General features: G+C 34.9%; 1 protein-coding gene across 1 annotated transcript; it reads left to right on the top strand.

The window, feature by feature from the left end:
* Positions 1 to 373: 373 nt before the first annotated feature.
* Positions 374 to 1,173, top strand: LOC110600261. Its single transcript, XM_021737069.2, has one exon. The coding sequence runs from the start codon at positions 460 to 462 to the stop codon at positions 844 to 846; it is 387 nt and encodes a 128-aa protein (XP_021592761.1). The 5' UTR covers positions 374 to 459; the 3' UTR covers positions 847 to 1,173.
* Positions 1,174 to 12,936: the final 11,763 nt, after the last annotated feature.

Here is a 12,936-nt window from a genome sequence, read left to right as displayed (position 1 = left end):
TAGTTCTGACAAAATTTAAAAATTAAGATTAAATAGCCGCCAAAAGGTCTAATTTGTTATTGTTACTATATATATTTTTTTAATTAGATCTATGATTCAATACTAACACTTTATATTATATTCTACTATGTGACAAGATCAAAGCAGCCAAGGTATATACAACTTAATATCTTAAAAATAATAATAATAAAAAGCAAGCTTGTCCATTCAAGAACTATTCAAATGTTGACTATTGTCAATTTCTTAGCATGCAAATCTTCATCATCACACGTTTAAGGTAATCTATTCCCATACGCATCGTCTTCCTTGGAATCTTGCACAGCAACTTCTTGTAGCTCAACACTTTAAATAAGAGTCTCTTCTCACACAACTCTCTAAAATTTTCTCTAAAACCCCACTTCTCAAATTATAAATTCACACACAAAACAACCAAATTTACGTGCAATTTCTCTTCTTATTATGGCTATCGACAAGTGGTCTCTGCTTAGCCGCCTTCAGAGGGCGGTGAAGAAGGTGAAAGTCATACTAAATCTTGATATTAACCGGTGGCGGCTGGTTGCTTCTTTGATCGGAGCTTCTCCTACCAAGCACCGGCGAGTTAGCTTCAATGAAAGACCAGGTTTAAGGGATTGTGCGGATTATGTAGAAGAGTCAGAAGATTCAGTTTCAGGTAATTCTTCAGTGGGACTTCATAGAACTATAAGTTACCCATCAGAAGATGATATTGATAAGAGAGCTGAAATGTTCATTGAAAACTTTCGCCGTCAACTTCAGATTGAGAGGCAGATTTCTTTGGAGCTCAAGTATTTGCAGGAAAATAGTAGCTTTAAATTGAGATCTCCATGAAGAGATTGATCCAAGTTTCTGGTAATGGAGCCTATATTTTATGAGAGGTTTTTCTATTGCCGATTTGTAATTAGCCTCATGCTTCTCAGAGTTGGACTGGCTGCTGAGAAATTAAGCAATGCATGGGAGGAAGATGGATATTTTTCCGAGAAAATTACATATTTTCTCCTAATCATTTTTTTTTCTGAATAATTGGAAAATATTGTATTCTGGCATGTGGTTTTTATTTTTTTTTTTGAATTGTTTCGATGTGATTCAAGGTGAGATTTGTGGGAATTTTTTTCGTTTGTGCCCATGTATGGGAGGGTTGATTCTTTGCTATTTGTATTCTTTTATTCTTTGAATTTGTATATGCTTAATGCATTGTATATATAAAAATAAATAAAAATATGTAAAAATATGGTTTTCTACATATATTATGCAAGTATCTATAGTATAAATTTGCAAATTGATTCTAATGGTTAATGTTTGATTAAACTGCTCTCCCCTCCAAAATCTCTTAGATAGAGAGAGTTTTGTCTCTGTAATTGGAGAATGTCCTTGAGGTAACAGGCCTTGTTTTCCTGTCGGCTCATCATGGCTACTTCTAGCCTTTTCGGACGGGTGGCTCTTTCCTTCTTCGCTTGAACGGGAGTGTATTTTCTTCTCTCCTGGTGAAGCTATACATAATTTTTGTGATTTTTATTGGTCCGTGGGTGATACGTTTTAGGAGAGAGAGTGTTTTTTGGCGTGCCTTGTTTGTTTATATTTCTGGAAATTTTCTTCTCGTTTTCACAGATTGCTTCTCATGCCTGTGTTTGATAAGGCATCATGATGAAAACGTTGTCAATCTAAAAATTATTCTCGATTCCGGAGAAGATGGCTTGACACGGTCGTAGAAGAGAGTTTTCTTCCTTTTTGAAAGCTTTCGGTTCTTTTTTTTTTTTTTTTCACTCGATCTGATTGCATATGCCTTCTCTGTCTATCTCGTTACTATTCTTAGCTTTAAAGAACTCTATATTGTTATCGGGCTTGCTGATTTTCCTTTGGGAGAAGTTTGTTGTTAATAGCTTCGGCTACTGTGGAAGATGAATCCTTCCTTCATATTGCCGGAGGATGCTAGTTCTTACAGAAAAGAGTGGCGAGTCTGATTGTGTTGCTGGATTAGGGAGTCAAGTTTTTTGGATAGGGCTTTTTGGTTGGATGTTTAGTCCAGATCTTCTTCTGTTTGTTTCCTAAACTTCTGTTTGTCTCCTAAACTCTTAATTCTGATATGGTTGTTTAAACTGGCCTTGAGTTTATCTATGTAAACCTTGGACTCCTTGTAATCCTTAGCCTCTAAAGGCTTTTTCAATGAAATTCATCTGCCTTTGAAAAAAATATGTTTGATTAAATCAATTAAATATTAATTTGGAGTTTGCAGATTTGTCAATGGGACCCTTAAGGTTATTTTACATATAATTATTGCATTATAAAATTTTTTGATCCTTTAACTAAAATCTTTAAATCTTTTAATAAAGAAAACCATATCAATTATTTGTTTTCTCTCTTTTATTTCATTCTTTCTCTCTATTATTTTAGAGTGTGGAATTTACTATATTTAGAGAAATTAGGATGAGAATAATATACCAGTGCTTGAATTTTTTTTAGTGACTTAACAGAATATTTATTTAAAGTTGAAAGAGGGTTTCCGTTTGAATAATTTAAAATGTAAGGAAAACATCATTTGTTTTTAAAAATTTATTATTTAATTCCTGTAATATAGAAAACTAACTAATTAATTTTTTTATTTTAAAAAATATATTAAAATATTCTAAATATTTTAAAAAATCTATTAGTTAATCCTCTATTAATTTTACTATTAAATATTTTCAATTTTTAATTATGCCTTTTATCACTATTTTGATTTTCATAATTTAAATTTTGATATTTTAATTAATATAATTGAATTTATTCGAAATCAAACTCCTGAAATGCTCAATGCTACTCATCTAAAACTTCTTCTTTTTATTATAGTTTTCTTATTTAAGCTTTTAGTTATAATGCAATTTAATCTTAATGTTTTAATTATATACATAATATAATTTAAATTAAATAAACCTTGATATTTATAAAATTTTAATAAAATATTAATTTTACAATCTCACCAAATATAGGATTAATAAAGGGAAAAAATTATTATTTAGTATTTATCATTGGTAATGATTTGGTCATTATATATTAATAACTAAACTATTTAATCCCTCTTTTAAAAAGTTAAATTGAATTTATTTAATGGCAAGTCCAAGATAACTAGTATTATAAGTAGAGGCATTACAATGTAGATCAGGGAAAATTTGAGATATCAAAATAATGAGAATGAAAGAGAGAGATATAGATAAAAAGTGCAAGAGATAAAGGGAAAGATGGTACAAATATATCAGAAATCATTACAGTATTTAAGAATTTATTTATAAATGAAAAGGAAGAAAAAAAAATTTATTAGCTAAGTACATTTTCGTTTCTTGCTTTTTGTTGCATGCATGTCTAATATTGTGTTTTTTATTGTTTTCTTATAGTTGTTTCAGTGGTAGATTGAATTAGTGCCCTTATCGGATTAGGGCATTTATTGCGCTGTTTCTATCTTAATCAATTTTTCGGTGTTTCAAATTAGTAGGAGTATTTGATCGGTTTGATTTAAAATTGAATCGAATTAAAATTAAAAAAATCAAATTGAGGAGTTATATATAAATTAAATTGAATCAAATCAAACTGAATAAAAAAAAATCGAATCGAATCGAATCAGTCTGATTTGATTCGATTCAATTTATTGAATTGATTTTTAGACTTTTCAATATTTTTTTTCATTATACTTTTAGTATTTTAGAATTTAATGATTCTTGTTGATCCATCTATAAATAAATTATTTATAAATCTCACTCAATTATAAAACTAAACGAAATTTAATATATGCATAAATCGTAGTGTCAAATATTGAGAATGTATAGATATTGACTACTATAATAAATTGAAACCTATTGTCCTATTTGAAAGATAAAATTGAAAGACATCAATAATTTTATTCTCAAAATTGAAAGATATCAATAATTTTATTTTTAAAATTGAAAGACAATTACACAACACAGTACACAATTACACAACACAGTACACCTATAATACACATACAATTATAATTCTCATTCCTAAAATTGGAAGACAATTACACAAAATTGAAATATAATTACACAAACATACAATACTTCTAATTGAAACACAATTTCAACACAGCACAGCACACAAAGTTATAAACACAAACACAAAATTGAAACACAATTTCAACAGCACACACAACACAGCATAATTTCAACAACACACAAATTCAAAATTGAAACACAATTTCAACGGCACAAAAATATAAAATTGAAACACAGTTTCAACTGTACACAGTACAACACAAATTCACACAACACACAAATACAAAATTGAAATACAATTTCAACAGCATACAACACACAATTCTCTCAATAGTCAATACTCTTAAGAAAAAAAAAATAGTTACCATCTACAGTTGACTCAACAGCACAATAGTTGTGGATTTGCATATCTTCAACAGCGATCGACGATAGAGCCAGAGGGCTAGAGACGTGAGAGCTAACAAGAAAAGCAAAACAATGGGGTCCTCTTGCCTCTTGGTCTCGTAGACTGATTGACAGAGTGGAAGCGCAATGTGAGATGGTGAGAGGCTGATTGACAGGACGGAGAGGACAGAGGAGTCGCATGGCACGCATATTTGAAGAGCAATGAGCCGACGATATATGGAGACTGGATAGTAACATCGATGATGCGTGGAGAGAGACGATGCATGGAGACTGGAGAGCAATAAAGGATTCATGCAGCCGCAACATATCTGAAGACTGAAAAGTGACGAGCCGACGATAGTTGATGCAACGATGCGTGGAGAGGACTCAAAGGAGAGTGGCAAGACAATGCATGCATGGAGACTAGAGCTCAGAGGCCAGAGTGATGTCTTTTAGATTGAGGAACTATTGAACGACGGAGTATTATATTTAGTTGGTTTGGTTCGGTCCAACTAAAAATTTTGGATCTAAAATCGGATCGAACTAAAATCACTGATTTTTAATAAATTTAAAATCAAATCAAATCAAATAAAAAATAAAACCGAACTAAATTTTTGAAATTAATTGGTTTGGTCGGTTATTTCAGTTTAAATCGAATACTACTTACTCCTACTTCAAATGGTACTTCGATAGGTTGTTAGCTTAGTTGTTGAGTAAATTGGTAGGTTGGATGGTTTGCTTGTGGGTTGATTTGAGTGTGGATTGTTAGTTCTGTGGATTTACTTTTTATATTTAATTGGATTTTAATGCAAACTATATTGCAAGTAAATAAAAAAAATAAAGAAAAGCTTTTGGCTCGTTTTTTTTTCTCCAACTTATGTTATGAGATTTCCTTTTTCAGGAATTGAGATTTTCTTTTTCGGTTTATACTTTCAATCATTTGCCTTTAGGTGCAAAATCAATAATGAAATTAAAATTATTGATATATTGTTGACATGTTATTGTGTTAGCTATGTGTTCTCTATGTGGATTTTTTTTTTGGCCAAAAGGATAAAAAAATTTATTAGTAAAAAGCAGGTTATAAAAATAAGACTCTAGGCTATTAACATAAAGGGAGATTTACAATTTAGTCCCTGGATATTGCCATTATTAACAAGTCAGTCCCTGTATTTTTAGAAACCTATTAAAACGTCCTTATGTTTTCTCTCCGTCAACGAAATAGTCCTTCCGTTTATTTTTGCCGTTAAAAATAGAGTAAAAGACTAAATTACCCCCCATTATTTTTCTCCTCCTCCTTCCTTTTCTCCTCCTCCTCCTTCCTTTTCTTCTTCATCAATTCTTCTTCTTCTTCTTCTTCTTCTTCTCCTTCTTCTTCTGCTTCTTTTCCTTTTTCTTCTTTTGCTTCTTTTTCTTCGTTTTCTTCTTTCTCTTGTTCTTCTTCTCATTCTTCTTCTTCTTCTTCTTCTTTTTCTTTTTTCTCTTCTTCTTCTTCTTCTTCTTCTTCTTCTTCTTCTTCTTCTTCTTCTTCTTCTTCTTCTTCTTCTCCTTCTTCTGCTTCTTCTTCTTCTTTTTCTTCTTTTTCTTCTTTCTCTTCTTCTTCTTCTTCTTCTTTTTCTTCTTTCTCTTCTTCTTCTTCTTCTTCTTCTTCTTCTTCTTCTTCTTCTTCTTCTTCTTTTTCGGAGGAGGAGGAGGAGGAGGAGGAGGAGGAGGAGGAGAAAATAAAAGATAGGGACTATTTCATTGACAAAAGAAACGATAAGAGCGTTTTAATAGATCTGAGAAAAGATAAGGACTATTTCGTTGACAAAAAGAAACAATAAGGACGTTTTAATGGATTTCTAAAAATATAAAGAGGGACGATTTCGTTGACAGAAAGAAACGATGAGGAGGGACTATTTCGTTGACATAAAGAAACGATAAGGATGTTTTAATAGATATGAGAAAAGATAGGGACTATTTCATTGATGGAAAAAAAACGATAAGGACGTTTTAATAGATATGAAAAAAGATTAAAATATTTTAATAGATTTTTGAAAATGTAAGGACTAACTTGTTAATAATTGCAATATACAAGGACTAAATAAATGGTTTTATTTGAGGGTAAAATTGGATTTTAAAAATTTTCTCTCTCCTCATTTATCTAATTTTAACGGAAAATAGGACGGAAGGACTATTTCGTTGACGGAAATAAAACATAAGGACGTTTTAATAGGTTTTTAAAAATACAGGGACTAACTTGTTAATAATGGAATACCTAGGAACTAAATTGTAAATCTCCCTAACATAAAACTCTCTAACAGATACACTTTAAGCCTATAAATCAAAGACCCCGAACAATTCTAAACTAAAAAAACCTGGGCTATTGGAGCTCCACACTCGTAGAGAAGATCCAATCATTGCTTTGTGCAGTGCCGTCTCTCAATGTGTGGCCGCTTTCTGAACATCAGTTGAAGGTGAAGGAAACAGAAGATTAGTTTCAAAAATGTTAAAACTATGTCGTTTTACTATTTACTGTTATTGATTTATAATTAGTATCTAAACTATGTCGTTTTACTTGTATGAGCAGTAACTCTGTGAGCACATGTTGTGCATGTGTTGTTGTCTAGTATAAAAGACAGCAAGATGCTTCTAGAACATGATGTAACATCATTTTTCTTCTGTTTGAAATAAAAGCTCTCGAGTTTTCTCTCTCTTTCCTATCTTTTGCACATGGTATCAGAGCAGCAACCCTAGCTCATGGCGACGAGTCGCTGGTTGCATGCGAGAGATCCTTGGTCCTTTCGAAAGATTTGGTCATGGCAGAGCGAGGGAGAAGTAGCAAGGAATAGAAGACGACCAAAGCACCAGAAAAGTCGCAGATCGCGAATACGGGAATGGGAGACCCCCTGAGCCTTCAAGCATTTGACCATTCAGGTATGAGTTTAGTCTCAACACCTCTTGTAGGACCTAATTTCAGATCTTGGAGTAGGGCTGTTAGAATAGCTCTAGGTGCCAAGATGAAATTGGAATTTGTCGAAAGCACAACTTTGGCACCTAGCAAAGACACTAAAGGATATGAATAGTGGAAAAGATGTGACTTCATGGTCACATCTTAGATTCTCAACTCCATCTTTCAGGAGTTGGTTGATGGCTTCATATATACTGCATCTGCCAGAGATCTCTAGCAAGAGATCTGTGAGAGATTTGGAGAGTGCAACGGACTTATGATTTATAAGTTGCACAAGAAAATATCTCTTATCTCTTAAGAAAATTAGTCTGTGTCAGTCTACTTCACTATGCTGAAGAGATTGTGGGATGAGCTTGGGTCAGTGGAACCACTTCCAACATGTACCTATGGAGCCTCTAGGGCCATAGCTGAAATAACCAACAGGAATAGGCTCATGCAATTCATGATGGGTCTGAATGAGGCCTTTGGGTCTGTGAGAGACTAGGGATTGGGGATGGACCCTTTACCAACAGTGAACAAGGCTTACTCAATGGTTGTAAAATTTGAGTTTCAAAGGGAGATTCTAGGGGTAATGAATGACAACTGAGAATCTCTTGCCCTATTGAATAAGACTCAAGCTCAGAATCTATCTAGACCAAAAAGGTATGAGGTTAAGAAGGTCATTGCACCTTCTACAACATGGATGGCCACATTCGGGAAGGGTGTTTTAAGCTGATTGGCTATCCTTATTGGTTCAAAGCCAAGAACAAGGTTGGAACCCAATCTGTTAAGGGATATAGAAGTACCAAAATTGTGGCTGCTATTGAAGGAAATAAGTCAGAAGAGGATAATCCTCTAGAATATCTAGACACATCAAGTAGAATACATGAATTGACATCCATGTTGAGTGTAATACCCGGCTAGACTCCGGTATCGGAATTCCTACCGTCCGGTGGAATCTCGGATGTCGGAGACCTCTAGAAGGGTAGAACCATGTTTTCACAAATATTTTCATGTTTTAATGGTTTTTAAGAAGAATGAATTTGAGTTTTTAAATGAAAAAGACCATGGAACCTTTACCAGGTTCGGCCGCCGAAAGTCATGTTCGGCCGCCGAACGTGGATAGGTTCTGGGAGCACTTTTGGCCTTCAAAAGTTTTGTTTGAAAGGAATCAGGTTCGGCCGCCGAACCTCATGTTCGGCCGCTGAACATGCCTGAGTTGTGGGGGCATGTTCGGCCCCCGAACGTGAACTGGCCAGCCCCTATATAAGAGCTCCATGGCCGAAAAGGGCGAGTTTTCTCCCCATTTTCGACCACGGTGAGTTCTTGCTCCTCCATGGTTCGTTTTTGATGATTTTCCTTCGATCCTTCATGTTTTAACAAGGTTTATGTCATTTTGAAGAGATTTGAACAAGTTTTGAGCTTGGAGACCAAGGAAGTTAAATCTATCCCAACTCCGAGTTTAGGTCGTCTCTCCCTCGATCTTCAAGAGGTAAGGGCCGATCTTGAATCCTTTTCATGTTTTAAACAGGTTTTAGTAAGATCTATGGGGTAGAATGCATGTTTAGCTCATAGTTAGGTTTTTGAGTTAATGTTATGTTTTGAGCAATGTGTGTTGGATTTGTGTTGTTGTTGTGTGTTGTAGTTGGGGTTTTAGGTAGTTTGAAACCCCTAGGAGCCAATGTATGTATATTTGCATGATTTGATGAGTTATATGCGTGTTGGAATGGAAGGGAGAAGTTTTTGTGCAAAGGGAGCCAAGTTTCTGCCCTTTGGCAGAAACCAGGTTCGGCAGCCGAAGGAACTTTCGGCCCTTTCGGCTGCCGAAGTTGCCCCCGAAAAGAGACTTTCGTCTCTGTCTGGGACTTTCGGCCGCCAAAGGTGCCGCCGAACCTGCCTGGGTTTCGGCTCTGGAGGGACTTTCGGTCGCCGAAGGTGCCGCCGAACCTGCCCTGTCCAGCCTTCCTTTGCATGTTTTTGCATGATTGTTTTGAGGTGTTTTAGGGGGTTTTTGGGGGATGTTTTTAGAGTTATGTTCTAGTTGTTTGGTCCCTCATTTGAGTCCACCTGTGTAGGTTCGGACCCGAGGAACCGAGGACCCCAGCAGTGAGTTCAGCTGCTTCTGAGTCAGTAGAGCTTCGGCCAAGAGGTGAGTAGAATAAATCTTTACGATTTAAAGCAAATAAATTATAAAGTTTTAGCATGTTCATGCATCATGAATGCCATGTGATGAATTAGGTTGCTTGCATTAGAATTCACGAATATGTTGCATTGCATTTATGATGTTGATGTGGATTGGTTATTGGATGATCCTTTAGTCCTCATATGGTATGATGATGCTACGGCATGATATGGTATGGAAGCCCAGGTTGTACCCATTCTACGTCCCTGGCACTATGTAAGAGAAAGTCTAGGTTGTACCCATTCTACGTCCCTGGCACATTGGTATGTTATGATATGTTATGTTAAGAGAAAGACCGGTTGTACCCATTCTACGTCCCGGCACTTTGGAATGTAGAGGACTATTGGTGACAATACCATCCGAGATGTGATTTGTTGTGATGTGTTGCATTACATGATGGCATGAGATTTTAAATGTTGTTTTCTAGTATTCTGCTCACTGGGCTCTAGTAGCTCACCCCTTTTCCCTAATCCCCCAGGATTGCAGGTACGGGCTAGACAGAGAAGTCAAGAAGAGTAAAGTCTTATGTTTGTAATAGATAGATAGTGGACATGATAAATTGTATAATGATGTAAAGTTAAATGGTTATGTTATGTATAATGATATTGAGGTTTAGAAGTGTGCTTGACCATAGTTTATTGTAATCCCTTGTTAATACATAATCTTAATGTCTATTGATGTTTATGTTTAACCAACTCAACTTATGATGTATTGCCCATTAGGGCATTGATGAGATCCCACAGAGGGATCAAGTTTATGATTAAGATTATGTCTAGTGCATGCACAGGTTGAGTTTGGTATATGAGGAATGAATGAAAGAAAAGTTTTTTTTTAATTTTTATGTATGATTGTTGATCATGTATGGGATTTAGCAGGTTTACAGGTTGCATGTCAGGCTTGCTATGGGTCCCGGCGGCCTTAAGCCGATCTGGATCCTAGCGCCGGTAGCGGTCCAATTTTCGGGTCGTTACATTGAGCTCTTTAAAACAATAAGTCTCTCAACTTGTAAAGGAGAAAGGAACTCTTGCCCCAAGCACATCTTATAGATTTGAGGCACATTTCATAGACTTTGCAGGTAAGACTAATCTTTATAACACTTGTCATGCCAATCTGTCAAGAGATATAAAAGCACCAAAATTATGGCTACTATTGAAGGAAACAAGTCAGAAGAGGATAATCCTCTGGAATATCTAGACACATCAAGTAGAATACATGAATTGACATCCATGTTGAGCTCTTTAAAGCAAGAAATCTCTCAACTTGTAAAAGAGAAAATAGCTCTTGCCCCAAGCACATCTCATGGATCTGAGGCACATTTCATAGACTTTGCAGGTAAGCCTACTTTTTATAACACTTGCCATGTACAAATGCAAACTGACTCTAATTGGATCCTAGACACCGGAGCCACAAATCACATGTGTTCATATAGCATCCTATTCACCATTTTACATCCACTACACAAGCACATATCTATGTGCTTTCCAGATGGAAAACAATTTAGGTTACTCAATCTAGAAAGCTAAATCTTTTTAGCAAATTGATTCTTGATGATATTCTTTATGTTCCTCATTTTCAATATAATTTGATATCTGTTGGTCAATTAATGAGTAGCTATGGCTACTGTATAGTGATGTACAATGATTATTGCCTTATACAGGACCCACTGAATAAGAAGGTGGTGGCCATAGGCAAGAAACAAAGAGGCCTCTTCAGGCTAAACCAGATGAGTTTTTCTCATTCTGATATAAGAAACTATTTGCTTGAGATCATGAACTCTAATGCTAATCTTCACAGCTTTGTAAATAGCACTCTTTCCCAAATGGATTTGAATAAAGAATATTCCATGCAACTTGAATAGACACATAATTGTGTAGTAACCATGAATGACATGCATGATAGACTAGGGCATGCATTAGTAGGTAAACTCAAACATATTAAAGGCATGAATGTTAGTAATGAGCCTATGAGGTGCTGTCCTATATGGTCCTCTAGCAAAATAGGCCAAATTGCCCTTTCCCAGAAGCCACAGCTTCAAAACCTTTTGAATTAATTCACATTGACATATGGGGGCCATATAAGACCAGCTCTATTACTGGAGTTAAGTTTTTTCTCACCATTGTTGATGACTATAGTAGGGATATGTGGACTTTTATGATGCACTTAAAAGGTCAAGCCTTTAGTTTGACTAAACACTTCATACACATGGTAGAAAATCAATTTAATACTACTATTAAAGTTATTAGAACTGACAATGGAAAAGAGTTTCTAAGCCATAATTATAGTTCTCTACTTATAAGTAAGGGAATCATGCACCAAAGATCTTGTCCATATACTCCACAATAGAATGGAGTTATGGAGAGGAAACACAGACACATACTCGACACTACTAGAGCCTTAAAAATGCAATCACGAGTCCCTATTCAATTCTTATTAGAATATATCCTAACTGCTACTTACCTAATTAATAGAATACCTATGGAACATTTTGATTGGTCCACACCTTATGAGAGGCTCTATGGGACCTCACCTAACTATTCTCAATTGAGAAAGTTTGGTTACTTATGATTTGCTACTTCTGTGGGAACACAAAAGGACAAATTTCAGAAAAGAGCCATTAAAGCTGTGATGATGGGTTATGCCAGCACACACAAAGCTTATAAGTTGTATAATATCAGTGATAAAATCTTTTTTGTGAGTAGGGATGTTATCATCCATGAAAACATCTTTCCCTTCCAAGGGACTAATCTAATTAAGAATTATGTGGTTCCCATTCCTGTGGTTGAGAGTGATTGTTCGGATCTTAAACTCTGTCTATCTGGTCATACCAGTGATGACCTACAGAAATGTCCTTCAGTTAGAAGGACTCAAAGGCAAAGACAAGCCCATGTCTGGATGCAAGATTATGTTAATTGATGCGGAACCTCAGTCTATTAGAGACTGAAACGACACATACCCTAGTAAAAAAAACTTAGTTCAGAAAATAATTCCCCAATCTAAAGCACCCTTAATTAACATGCAATTAAGAACACTTATAACTGATTGATTCACTACAACATTATCCATATCTTGTCACAAAATAAATTGTAGTTAAAAATAGAATTTTGGTGGCTAGATGCTTTTGCCACAACATATTTTTCCCGTGACATGCCGTAGCTAGAAGTGGCGTAACTAAAGTTTAGTTACAGGATTTACCTGTGTTGTGGCTAAAATAAATATTTATAGTCACACTTTTTATTTAAATGAAGCAAAAATATTGCCATTAAAAATAAATATTGTGGCTAGTTATTAGTCACGAGAATGGAATATTTGTAACCACATTTTTTTTTTGCCACAGCAACTTTTTTTTGTAAGTGATTTTGCTATGATTATGTTACAAAAATAATAATGTGGCAATTTAAACTTATGTATAGTTACAAATTTAATTTTATGGCTAACATATCTAAATT

This window comes from Manihot esculenta, chromosome 14 (genome assembly GCF_001659605.2).
Source record: "Manihot esculenta cultivar AM560-2 chromosome 14, M.esculenta_v8, whole genome shotgun sequence".
Taxonomy (NCBI): Eukaryota; Viridiplantae; Streptophyta; class Magnoliopsida; order Malpighiales; family Euphorbiaceae; genus Manihot; species Manihot esculenta.
The sequence above is the reverse complement of the archived record's forward strand: the minus strand, read 5'-3'. Positions and strand labels throughout refer to the sequence as shown.